Genomic DNA, 13695 nt, shown 5'->3' on the forward strand with positions numbered 1-13695 from the left:
TAAAGTCCACAATTACAGTTCCTCAATGACTAACTTTACATGTTGTACACCAATAAATGTGATTATTTCCAATAATCATCCTAGTGTCAAGGTTAAAACGAATTCGCCCTTAAGGTGCATGACAAAAACACCTGCGCACTTCAGTTAGTGCAGTATTAGTGTCGCGTAGCCAGACCTTCAATACTGAACTGCCCTACAAAGGCTAAGTGCAGTAACTACGCAAAAAGTGAAACCGAGACACGTTTCGGACTCCCCACAATAATGAACCGGCTGGCAACAAGTCAGTTATTGAAATAACCAGCCGCAAGCGAATAGCATCTAAATAAACAACATTACTCACCATAGAACAACGTTGTGCACTTCATCAACAGCCACACCAATGAGACGCTTCCGGTAAACGTCTGTTTGAAGCATATCTCTCCACTTTTTAACACCTACAAGTAATTCAGGAGAACTGAACTTTTTGACTCCACTAACTGCCTCAAGCAAAACTCTTAGACGTCTTTTAGAGTGTATGCTGCGAACTTTGCATATTTTTGAGAATCCAATGTTTAGCTGAACATGATAACTGGTCATTATTATCCACGTGAACACGACTGATTCTCTTCCTCAATGGAACATCAGAGTTTTGTTTTCCAGGGACCAAAACTAATCACGACACTTGCGTCTCCTGGAAATCTGGTTAATTTCAACAAATCAAAAGAAGACATTCCCACAGGGTTTCCAGGAAAGTGTACGATAAACATCAGACGTTTAGCCAACATTCTGTGGGCGTGACGTCTGAAGCTGACACTAGTGCAGTATATAGATGCAATTAAAATGTTTACATGGCCGGATACTGCGATTAAAAACGGCTACACTAGGGTTTTGCTGATCGTGTTTTGCTTATCGTGTTTTGACGATCGTCAGACATTTGGCCGAATAGCGGGCTTTCATGACAATAGCTGGTGATAGTTATTATTATTATCATCACAGTTTCACATTAACATGCGCATTGCATGCTTTTCCTCGCATGAGAGTGTTTGTGGGCTTCACTTTGTGCGAGATAGCTTGTAACATGCGCAGATTCCTTCTCATACGCATCTAGACTTGAAATGCACGCATCTTGGACTCTTGCTCGGACCTGAACGTGCATGGCATGGACTCATTCTAGCACCTGAACTTGTAATGCGCATGGGGCTTATATTTGAGCTTAATCGCATTTATTAAGTATTTTGTTTACACATAATCACAATATTGCCAAAATCCCATTATAATTGCATTATGAGGTAAAACAATCACAATATTGCATTACGAGGGTGTATGTAAACTTGGGCGATAAAAAGTGGATCCATTAGTTGACTTCATCAGCAAAAAATGACACATCGCAGGCAAATTGGTATCTTTAAGTACACTGTACACCACATACAAGAAAAACAGCTTGAACTACATCACGTCATTATAGTCACAGTGTTTCTCTGTGTGCTGTGGCCCACACAAGCCCCCATGATCCTGCTCTGCATGCCTGGCCTGGCAGCTGTTTCCCAGGGTCACCGCATCTGTGCCCTGCATTTTTCTCCACCAATGGTGGAGATGGCCATGAGAACAGACCGAAAAACAGGGCGTGATCAGGGTGACGACACATATTGTACTGGACATAAATGTATCAATTTGTATTTCAAGCACGAAGTTACTAGATAGAGGTTCAAAATTAACTTTCGGGTAACTTGACTGATGATGAAACTAATATGGGGGAAGAGACTTTTTGGTTGAAATGAAGTAACAGGAAGAGAGCTGTAGCAATGCTTGTACTGTTTAAGGAACTGACTCATTCCTTTTTGAGCAATTATTTTGCCTGTTGTCACATAACACAATGGATAGTCATGCAGCATGTGTCAGGATAATATTAAAAGTCTGGAATTCGATAGATCAAGGCTAAATAATGACTGCAGATTTCGACTTTATTTTTACACCGAGATCCATTCTGCAAGTATTCTTGCTATGTTGGTAAAAGATGTCAACTCAGGAAGAAGCAAAGATTTTGGAATAGCATTCAGATGAGGAGTGCATACCTTAAATTGTTACCTACAAGGATGTTTAGTAGGTTTTAAATGATCTACAACTGTTTCCCCCTTTAATGACCATTCACATGACAAAATTTACTCAGGAAGTTCTCTGCAAAGACGTCTCCCCGCTGACATTTTCCCACAATTGGGTAATTGACAGAAGCATGGGGGTGATTCTGTTAATCTTTGAGTCTCTGAGCTCCTCTTTATATCGCACATGACAGTATTCAAATCACATGAGGTCAGTCACGGTGCAGTTGTACTACAGGCACAGACAGGCCGTAAAACTGTGTGAAATTATGAGTAGTTGTCTTTGATTTGGGAATGCAACCAGTCAGCCAGTTTAGAGACACTCCAAGCATGGAGATCCAGAACAAAACAGCATTCATGGGGCATGACGTCATGCTATTACACATAAAACTCCTATTAAAGCAAAAATTGCTACAGACGGTACATCCTTAACACAGTATGATGAAACATCAGATTATTATAAGGCCATTTTAAATCAAAATAACAGCCCACAGCTGCCAACTTAGACTGACAGCTCACCCAATGGGATACAAGCATGCAACAGGTCTCTGTACTTTTGTAAACAGTAATGCTATTTATTCTGCTGGTTGAACTAAACCCTGACCTTTGTTAATGAGTAAAAGTGCATTTCAAACTTTGGCCCATTGTAGGAGTCATTGCGCATGCGTGCAAAAGTTTAATGCGAATACTCAATGCAAAGGCTAATTCTGGACACCTAGTATTAAATATGACAATGATACATTAAATAACAGTTACTTATGATAAATTAAATGATTTAATATTATGCATATATTATATTTACTCTGTTTCTTTTAGTTATGTAGCACATGGTTGTACCACACCTGTATGCCTAACTTATATGGCAACAGCACGCCTAGGCGCAACGTCGCACTAAAATTAAATATAAACACTTATGTAAATAAATATATATATTTTAAATATATTCACCTTAATGTGGCTGGGTTTAACTGAAGGCTTCTTAAACAGGGAAGTTCTGGCAGTGAAAAAATATTCCTCTGAATCTTCTTCCCAACTACTGTATCCACTACTCATGGTGCTCGTCCACGACATTTGAAGAGAAACTCTGACACATCCGAAAAATTGTAAGTGAGAAGTATTCAAATAAAGAAGTGTAATAAAATGAATTGGCGCAAGGAAACTTGAAACACGAGTCAACGCCGCTCAGCAGTTTCTCTCTGAATGACCCGACGGTCGGCAAATGAGAAATATAAGTTACGTTACTCTCCTATTTGAGTCTTCCGGTATATTAATAATTTAAATCCTACTGTTTGGTTAAAACTTCGCGGAACGGGCAAGCAAGCAACTCAAATCTAACCAACGACTTCTCGCAAACTAAACTGAATCCAACGCAAGGCTACCGGAGACGCGCAATGGAGATTGAACACACCCACATGGGGGCGCGCGCACACACTTAATATCGCACACTTCTCTCATACATACACATATGCATCCTCTCAGCCACACACAAACACTTCACACTCACTCCGAAAAGCACTTTCTTATATAAGTACAGACACGAAATGTTCAATAAATAGTTGAATTTGTTAATTGTATTCTGCTTTTGAATACAAAAATTCATCCGCCAAACAATATAGTCCACTAGCGTTTACTGTACGTAACTGGCGCATTAATATTTAATTGTCTGCTTCTATGACGACTTCAAAAAAACCTAGAGTTGAATCTATAACAAAAGATTCCACAAGATATTATTATTATAATATAATGAATACATTTGCTGTCTTAAAAGAAATACTGTCTTTAAAAGCATGTTGATGACTGGAAAACAATTTTCACCACTGTAAGTATGCAGCACACAGATGCAAGCTTCCTTTTTTGAAACATATGGCCTACTTCTCAAGTACTTTCATTGGAAATTAAAATATACATTTGGGGCATATAATACAATTCCGGCCCGTAACCCATATGAATGGGTGTTTCTACAGACCAATACAAACATATAGACCAAACTTATAAAAGTAAAAATGTATACATGTCGTCTCACATGGCAGAACTTTGTGTTTCAGTGACCTACAATTTTAAATGCGTGAGAACGACACCTCAACCACTGTTGAAGGCTGGTTAACATGTCTGGACAGAGACCTGTGACAACGGTGACTGGGAGGAAATGAGATGCTGCAACTTCCGCAGGTCATGTGATCAGGACAGGGCAGGTAAAATTGACCACTGGTTTATCTGTTGATTCAGTCATGATTGCCGTGCTTTAATGTGGAAGCTGATGCCCAGAGAGAAAACGCAACTTCTCTAACCAACGACAAATTACAAGCCTCATTTCTATGACTTGAGGTCTGGTTTTGGATCAGCTCCATCTGGAAAACACTCATCTTTGGGGTTAGCCTTTGAGCACTGTTTGTAATTTGTCCAAAGATGTTGGGTTCCACCCCTTTGCAGATAACAGATATCTGTGATATGAAAATCTCTGAAAGCATACACATGTAATTGCTTATAAGGAACGAAAAAGACAAAATGATGTTCTAGAAAATAATGTTATTCAACAGAACATTTTTACATCTTTCTTTTAAATTAGGGAAAGCCCCAAAGCATTGGCTTGCATTATCACTCAGGCGAATTTCATTATGGTATTGTCTACGAAGCAGTTTTTATATTGAATTTTGAGGCTCAAATGCAACCCAAAAGAGCATAGACATCATTTTAGTGTTAACAGCTGCTTTGAGGTTTAAGTATATTATGTCTTCAAGCAATTTTTCCCTTATACTTGCATTTTACGGAGCATAATATATCATAACAGCCCACCCAGACAAAAGTCAAATGTTGATTTCAAAGAGCCACAGAGTTGCAGGCAACATCTGCAGTAGATCAAGGACAGGGCTAACCACACCCTACAAACTGTAGCTTTCAAGAGGTCTGTAGAAGGACAGCGCTTAATATAAACCCAAGAACATGGGGAGGGCCTAAAAATACCCTGTCAGCAGAGGAAACCGCTAAGTTATGCAAACCAAAAGCTGACAAAGTGCTAGTCCAGGAATCTCTCAACCGGTTGGTCGATGCTATATGCTATATAACTTCAGATAACTGAAGTTACGATCTTAAGAAAAATGATGCACCCGCCATGATTTTGCTACCAAGGAGCGTGTGAAAACACAATCCGGATGTCTCGCCCCACTAGCAAACTCATCTCCAGCCCACCTCACCCTGTTACAGAACAATAGGATCCAGCCAGAGATGTGACCTGTGACGGCAACCTGTAGTTTTTCTGGCTGAGGGCCATAGCCTTCATTACACATTACCCACATTCCTTTGCAAAGGGGGAGTGGTTCATTCTCCCAGCACACAGGCACTGTTTCTGTACTAGCATTTACGTAAGGGTGTGTGGAATGTGTCGTGAGGATAAATCATTTTCTTACAAAGAGTTTTTGTGGTGGGCCCATGTATGGATGACCTTAGGAACAACTCCTATACACGCCTTACAAGACCGATTAACGTCTTAGCCCTTAAAATGCAATAACTGGTTAAATATTATGCTATTTGAAATGGCAAAGGGTCATGGAGTTTCAGTCCTTTAATTATCCAAAATTATAAGCTTAACATGGAGGATTACTATATTTACAATGTGTGTTCTTTAATTATACATTAAGAGACCATTAAAACAATGTAGCTAACATAAAGTTAAGAGCAAACTTTAAGACAATAAGAAAGGTGATGTAATAAAAGAAATCTCAAATTTATCATCTTCTGGCACTTAAATTAGGGGTGCACCGAAAATTTCGGCCGAAAATGGCATTATCGGTTTCGGGCCGAAATTAAAAATCCAGCCGAAAAAGTCAACCGAAAATGAGTGTCAACCGCGCCCCTCCCATCCGTGCGCTAGCTCTTGGGTTTCACTCAAGGTGATCAGTCATCTCCCACCCCTCCCCTTCGTGCTCAAGCAGGTTTCACTCACGGTCGAGCTGTTTGCACGCGTCTTCAAAAATTAAGCATGTCTTGATGTGTAAACTTTAGAGAGGGTCGCGCTGTGTCTCATACTCTAATCCATTAACGTACATTTGCTGAATAAAGCAACGAAACACAACGTAACGTTTTTATGTGGAGCGACTGTTGCGCTGTTTGGGATTCACCCTCGGTCTCGGTGTGTGCGCGTGTTTAAGTGCCCTCAATAGTGCACATACTAGAGAGACGCGTTTAAAAAAAAAAACAAGCAAACATAAAATCTCTCTGTTATTGACAGGGCACATATAAACAAAATGATCTCCACAGTATTCTTTTTCTAATAAAAACATTTGTTTATGTCTTAAGTATGTATAGATTACAGTCAGATTAACCTACTTAAGTCTGTGTCATTAATGTTAATCAAACAACCCATGACAAAGAGACAAATAGCTCTAAAAATAATAATATATTTAATTTATTGTGTTATGATTCATTTAATTTGATTTCTGTACCTAATGCTAATTTCAGACATTATTTTTTATCTGTCACACACCCCTAGTAAATGTAGTACACAGTGATAGCCATAAATGCAATTGTACTAATAATTGGCATAATAATTTCTTTCGGTGTTTCGGTTTTGTTTTTTTTGGCCTTGGTTTCCTTTTTTCGGTTTCGGCCAAGAATTTTCATTTCGGTGCATCCCTAACTTAAATTGTGCACATGTGAAACTATCGCGTGCATGCGTGAAACTATTGCGTGCACATGTAAAAGCGAAAGTTTCACCTGCGCACACAATAGATTCATGTGCTCACGCGATAGATTCAAGTGAGTACTCGATAGATTCACGTGTGTACGCGATAGTTTCTTGTAAGCACGCAAAACAAAACTTTTTTTAAAAATTCTGCACATGTAGGTTTTGCGTAAGCACATGAAAGCCCATAAGATGACATGGAGCAAAAATTAAATAAAGTTTAGTTTTGCGTGTGCATGTAAAACTTTTGTGTTTAGTTTTGCGTGCACACGTGAAACTATTGCATGCTCGCGAGAAACTATCACGTGCACACATAAAAGCGAAAGTTTCACTTGCGCATGCGATAGATTTATGTGCTCACGCGATCGTTTCACGTAAGCATGCAAAACAAAACTTTAAAAAAAAATTCTGCACATGAAGGTTTTGCTTGAGCACATGAAAGCCCCTAAGGGGACATGGAGCAAAAATTAAATAAAGTTTAGTTTTGCGTGTGCACGTGAAACTATTGCATGCTCGCGTGAAACTATTACATGCGCGCGTGAAACTATCGGGTCTAGTTTTGCATGCACACGTGAAACTATCGCGTCCGCACATAAAAGCGAAAGTTTCACCTGCACGTGCGATAGATTCACGTGCTCACGCGATAGATTCACGTGCGCACGCAATTGTTTTGCTTGCTTACATGAAACAATTGCGTGCACACGTGAATCTATCAAGTGCACACGTGAATATATAAAGTGCACACGTGAATCCATCAAGTGCGCACGTGAATCTATCGCGTGAGCACGTGAATCTATCGCACATGCAGGTGAAACTTTCGCTTTTATGTGCGCACGCGATAGTTTCACGTGCGCATGCAATAGTTTCACGCGCTAGTTTCACGCGACCACGTGAAACAAAACTTTTTTTAAAAATTCTGCACATGAAGGTTTCGCGTGAGCACATGAAACTAAACTTTCGATTTTTACGCCAATGTCACCTTAGGGGCTCGGTACATTTTAATACCGTACACTCTCAGAAAAAGGTACATAAAGGTACAAGTTGTCAATTGGGTTGCACCTTTTTAAAAAGTACACTTTTGTACCTTAAGTGCATATTGGTACCTAAAATGTACACATTGGTACCTTAGAGGTAGATATTGGTTCCTTTAAGGTTCATATGTGTAACAAAATGGTACATATTAGGACCTTTTTAAAAGGTAGCGCCCCAGTGACAACATTTGTACCTTTATTTCTGAGAGTGTAAGACTAATGGCAACACCCAAGGGTGCAGCAAACACATAACTCTTCTGTTTATCCCAAGGATGTGCAGACCAAAACCCCAAAGAGTTTAAGTACTAGTTCCCATCTGCTCATATAGTACAGTAAGTTCCATTGTATAATTTCAGGATGCCACGGGAAGCATGTATGACTCCGAAAAACAGCAATCGGAGGAAAGCTGAAACAATGACCTCAGAGATCCTGGATAAGATCAAGGAGCGCAAACAGTCAGGGCTTAGTGTTTACTATCCTGGGACCATCCCTAGATGGAAATCATAGTCTTTTCTACAGCCAAACCTCACATATCCAGACGGTGAAGGAAGACTAAATAGAAGGTAATTTGGGACCAACATCTACTACTGTTAACACAAAGGACACCCACAGGGAGAAGGTTAGTCTAAACTCCAGGACGGGTTCTGTCTTGTCTTGTGGGTTTCAAAAGCTCTCTTGTTTTTAAATACTCAATCCGGTGTCCACAATCTGATGCAAGCATAACCCCAGGCAAGCATGCATATACTTTGGTTCAAATCTCTTCATCGAAAAATAAACCTTGGATTGAGACGGACTGCTTGTTAACATGACCTCTATAAACAACAAGTTGATTTAAACTCTGTAGGCTGGACTTACAATGGGGTCATGATTGGACTGAAAGCGAGTGGAAGGAAAGAGATAAGACATGAATTGTGGGAACTAACCTGACTCCAAAACCATTTAGTACATTTTGTACCAGTAATTTGTGCACCTTTAGCTCAATTTATAATTTAAATCTCTGGCATCTTTTGCATCTCACTTTTGACTTTGTGGCTAAAAGTAAAGTTTTACAGTATATTTTTGCCTACTCTGATGAATGTTATTGTGTTGTGGGTTGTTGCACAACATTGTTAAGTGGTTGGAAAAGTGTTTGCCGTGAGTTTTAGCATGTTGCTACATGGGATGTTCTGACTGGATGTTATGATATTATGGTTCTTATGGCTCAGGTCCATCCTTCAATTTATAGCTACAGAATTAATTTAGGTTGTTTATTCTCCTCCAGGCATAAAGTCTGCGTGTTTAGAACAGTAATGGCACACCTCACTTTAACAAGCCTCTACAAGAGATCATTGATGTATAAAGCACAAACACTGCAGGATGAGTTACATCCCAAAGTTAAATTTTTTGCATAAGTTGTTTGCTTAAAGGTCCCAAAGAACGCATTGAAATAATATGTTAAATTGTTCTTTGATATCTACATGGGAGGTATGTAACTTTAATAAGTGCAAAGATTATCCAGAAACATTTTAACATGTCCATTTACAACCCTAGGATTTGTCCTTTGAATGAAATTATCTAGTTTTGCCATATTTTGAAGGGTCATGAATAATAATATTGAGCTCTGCTCTGCTCTGAGGCTCATGTCAGTAGCTCACATAAGTAAACATGTTAACAACTTTGTAATTAATTTAATGTGTAATTTAATGCTGGGGCGTACATCTCGACTGTCACATCACAGTCTGTGTTATGTTGAGATTGGCCTGTTTTCCAGCAGTCTTTTGCGTGCACAAGGTTTACATCAAAATTAGGAAACCAACGCGTTTAGGGCTGCAACGATTAATCATGCAAATATGCGTTTTCTCAATGAATGAATTTTAATGAATTACGGTGAAATCCCGGCACATGCCAAAGCCAGGGAGCGCTCTCGTGCAGAAACTCCGTTTGTGCCACAGAAGAAGTAGCATTACAAACGCTATTCCAGGAAATGTCTAGAAGAATGTTTATATCGCTTTTCTTCAAATTGTTTATGGTATTTTCATGATAATAAATAAAATTTTTAATGTGTTTTTTTATGGAGTGTTGCTTTTTTATGCAATTATGAACGACTCCAACTCATAATGATTTTAGATTGATAAGGACTTCCTACTGACCAAATGGTGTAGTAGCCTATACACGCACAAGCTGAAATCGATTTCAGATGCATTTTTAATGGGACACACGATTAATCGTTGCAGCCCTAAACGCGTTTGAGGCTCACGATATGTCATTACCATGTACAAAGTTCTTATTATTCATTCATATATGCCTAGATGGGTGATTCTCATGAAACCATTGAAACACCACGGCACTAATGATTTTAGCTTTAAAATGTGTAATATTAACATTAAAAAGCATCAGAATTAACACAATACTGTGTTCTACCTTGCACAATGTGTGATTTCAACATAAGAATTTATAATTGGAAATTTTATCTCATTTTCTGCTGAAATTCTCATTACCACAATGTGTCCGGCTGTGTTTGAACATGCGTTATGTTGTAATTTTAATCAAATTAACACAAAAATATTAAGAAAAAAATAAATGGATGTTTTGCTAGACTACTTTAGATGACAGAAAAAATGTTTACTGAATATTCATGTATAATAATAATGAAGAAAAATTAGGAAAATGATGTGTCCATGCCTGATGTTCTCATCCTCCGCAACACTTTTTGAGAACAGTTTTAGCACACATACAGAATTTTAATAAAGTTTGATTTTGAGTGACCAAGCACATGGACCAGTTACTTCAAGATGGCTACCAGGTAAGATCATTTTTTTACAGTTAATTTGAAATATTGTCTTGTCAGAATGCTTACACGACATTTTGATTATCATTACCGCAACAGATGCTTATTAAATGTTAATTGAATTAATAGAAGCATAATACTTTGATTTTAAATGCATGTGCAGAATCTCCAAATTATGTTCTTTTAGGTTTGTCATGTCATTTTGAAAATATGTCAGTGTTGATGTTTTCTGACTGTTGCGGTAATGAGATTTCTTTAGGACTTATTTTTTAAATTATGTTACAAAAAGTGTTAAATGATAAGTAAAAGTTTTTAAATTAACGTTCCCATTTACTCCAGACTTTGTTTTTCAATGTCTGGTGGGAAAAAAAGTAAATTTAAGCAATTTTTACATTTTCATGCTTGACATTTTTAAAACCAAGTTTTCGTGAGAATCACCCAGATACAGTTATACATTCTGTGGCACCTTTAAATATCTAAGCATGAATATATATGCAAATATAATTCTGGTGCTTGCTAAGGCAACACATTCACATCAGAGAAGGAGAACAAGTTTCCAGATGAAACAATATGCAGTCTGACCCGTTGCTGAGCTTTCCACTTCTAGATCCAGTTTGTCAGATAATCTAATCCGCATGACAGCCAGGAGTAAACAATGCTCCTAACACACATTTACATGCAAAGAGGCTGTGTGCACTTTTCTATGGAATTAATCTTTATTACTCTTGATACAAAAGTAGTCACATCAGCTAATTTTTTCATGCATATGTTAAATCAACCATGTATCATCTGAAAATGAAGATGAGTTCTTAGGGTCAAAGTGCGAACATGTATGAATGTTATGCGAGGTGCTTACTGTATAGTTAACTCTGACCTAGTTGACTAAATGTAGCTTTGAAGAAGGGCAGGATTAGCTTTTAAGGTGGACAACGTCTAATCTCAGTCCTGAGGAAGCAAGACCTGCTATTCCTCTCGGAGGATTTGTATTGTTTTACTGTACTACAAGTAAGTCACAGATTGTGGATCTCTAATGAGGTCAAGGGACCTGATCTTTACAGATAGTTATTTATAGGGTTCCTATAGGAATGTCATCTTGTGAACGTTAAAGCCAAAGTGAGTTATTTTAGTATTGCAGTCTAGCAAACAATGAGAAATTTTCCCTTTCCCAAAACTCCCTTTGGCAGCAATCATTCAGTAGACTGTTAGAAGTTATATTTTCTCCATCACTTAGCCTAAGCCATATGTTTATTGATTTACGTTAAGTGGATCCATGGCAGTAACAGATGTCTGAATGTCATCTGCTAGTGTTTATCCAGTACATAAAACAATGTTGTATCTTGCTTGTTTTTATCCGTACTTGACCAGATTGTCTAACATGCATCCCAGTGCATATCTGGGAGTCACATGGTTGTGTGGTTACTGTGGTGAAGTTTGGACCAGCTTTACCACCCAGAACGTTCCCAGCAGTCAGCAGCGCAGGCCTGCCAACAAACTGCTTTCTCGGAGAAAAATGAAACTTTTTGAGCTACCCAAGCTGCCCTGCTTTACATTTCTGTTGCAGATGAATTTTAGTATAAAGTGCTTTGCGAGCACCAAGCTTTGGTCGATCCCAGCAGGCGGACCGTGATATGTATGCGTATATTTGTGTAATAAGTTATTAATGTCAATGAACCGGTACATCGGTGTTTGCAATGTGATGTGTGTAAATGTCAAAAGCTCAGTTCTGCTGCAGGCTGCATCCTGTCATTGTTTCCTAAAGGGAAACTCTCTCCTTCCTACATTCAGTCTTCCTCTTCTTTAGATCATATTTACACCTCTGTTTCTTCTTTCATTTTATAATACTAATATATATAACTTATGACGTTATAAAGTCTTACAATAATTAACTATATACATCATCATACTAGTTTAGCTGTTCTACTATTCTCGTTTATGCTGTTCTACTAGTGGTTTGTTTTGCATTGTAGTGGGTGTTACATGAAGACACCCTGTCCTCCCTACAGTACAGTACATCACTCCCTTAATAGTCAGCATTACAACACTACAGCGGTTTGAAGCAGTGGCCTTAAGCCCTGACCGAAGCTGTGGCCTCAACTCGACTGACCGGCTATGGGTGGGAGGGGACCTTCCAGACTGGAATGCAGGGTCCACATTCATAGACACAAATGACTGCTAGACTCATCCATGCTTGGACTGACACAGACAGCTGCTTGTGTGTTTGTCTTAAGGGAATGTACACACCCATGTTTAATCCCAAATTACTAACAAACTAGCTTCGGGTCTAAATACACTCATGCACACAATAAGAGCGCTAGTAAACAAAGAAAAGATGACAAGATTAATAAGGAGTGTGCATGACCCACATTTAAGATTTATGCATTCATAAACTAATCATCTAAGAGCAGTTATGTACATTAACCGGTTAGTTAACTTGAAGCCATGGTAATGCAGTATTTTACATATTACAAAATCTTCTCCTACAGCCCACCAAAGTGGGAGAACTGGATTGGCATGATTTCTAATGTAATATTCTGCTTTTAACAGACATATGTTATTTCCATGCAAGTGCAATAGAGATGAATGTGAATCTGCAGATTTGTGTTTACACTTCTGTGACACTTACTGTAATAATATATTTTATCGTATTTAAATACTAAATGACACAGTTGCAGTTTTACAACTAAGTCAAAACAATAATTACTATGAGTGGGCTGATGCACACATTTTGAACACCCTTAGGTCAAAGTTTTAACACATGACCCATGCCAAGCTCAGACTGAGGGACAAAAAGCTTTTTTGATGATGACATTAATCTTACTATAGCATCTGCAATATAAATATACTGTTACAATGACCGAGTTGCATTATCAGTGATACTGGGAGCTTGTTTATCTGGACGGTGTCCCCCTCTTGTGGTCACAACTAGCCATCACAAGCAGACACATGAGATTAATGTGCTTGTTAAAGGGGACATATCAGGAAAATGTGACTTTTTCCATGTTTAAGTGCTATAATTGGGTCCCCAGTGCTTCTATCAACCCAGAAAATGTGAAAAAGATCAATTCAGTAACTTAGATTTGGTAAACCATTCTCTGCAAGCATGTGAAAAAATAGCTCATTGAAATTTGGCTCCCCCTGTGATGT

At 38.5% G+C, this 13695-nt stretch overlaps 1 protein-coding gene and 1 long non-coding RNA gene across 4 annotated transcripts in view; one reads left to right on the top strand and one right to left on the bottom strand.

The window, feature by feature from the left end:
- Window positions 1-13695, bottom strand: part of rassf3 (Ras association domain family member 3) — a 47218-nt gene that overhangs the window by 19849 nt on the left and 13674 nt on the right. The window contains exon 1 of one of the 3 annotated variants that reach the window (XM_055189673.2): window positions 3024-3484. The exons of 1 other annotated variant lie outside the window; for it this stretch is intronic. Coding sequence is in view for 1 of the 2 variants with exons in the window: in XM_055189672.2 (XP_055045647.1) it covers window positions 3024-3146 (123 nt within the window). In the remaining variant the exon portion in view is untranslated. Of the gene's footprint in view, window positions 1-3023; window positions 3485-13695 lie in introns of those variants that run through there. One more of the 3 variants, XM_055189672.2, reaches the window with a different exon arrangement.
- Window positions 3537-9064, top strand: LOC129431695 (uncharacterized). Its single transcript, XR_008639903.2, has 3 exons — window positions 3537-3894; window positions 4121-4267; window positions 8141-9064. It is a non-coding gene; the product is annotated as an uncharacterized lncRNA (long non-coding RNA).

The sequence above is a fragment of the Misgurnus anguillicaudatus genome, chromosome 1 (genome assembly GCF_027580225.2).
Source record: "Misgurnus anguillicaudatus chromosome 1, ASM2758022v2, whole genome shotgun sequence".
Taxonomy (NCBI): Eukaryota; Metazoa; Chordata; class Actinopteri; order Cypriniformes; family Cobitidae; genus Misgurnus; species Misgurnus anguillicaudatus.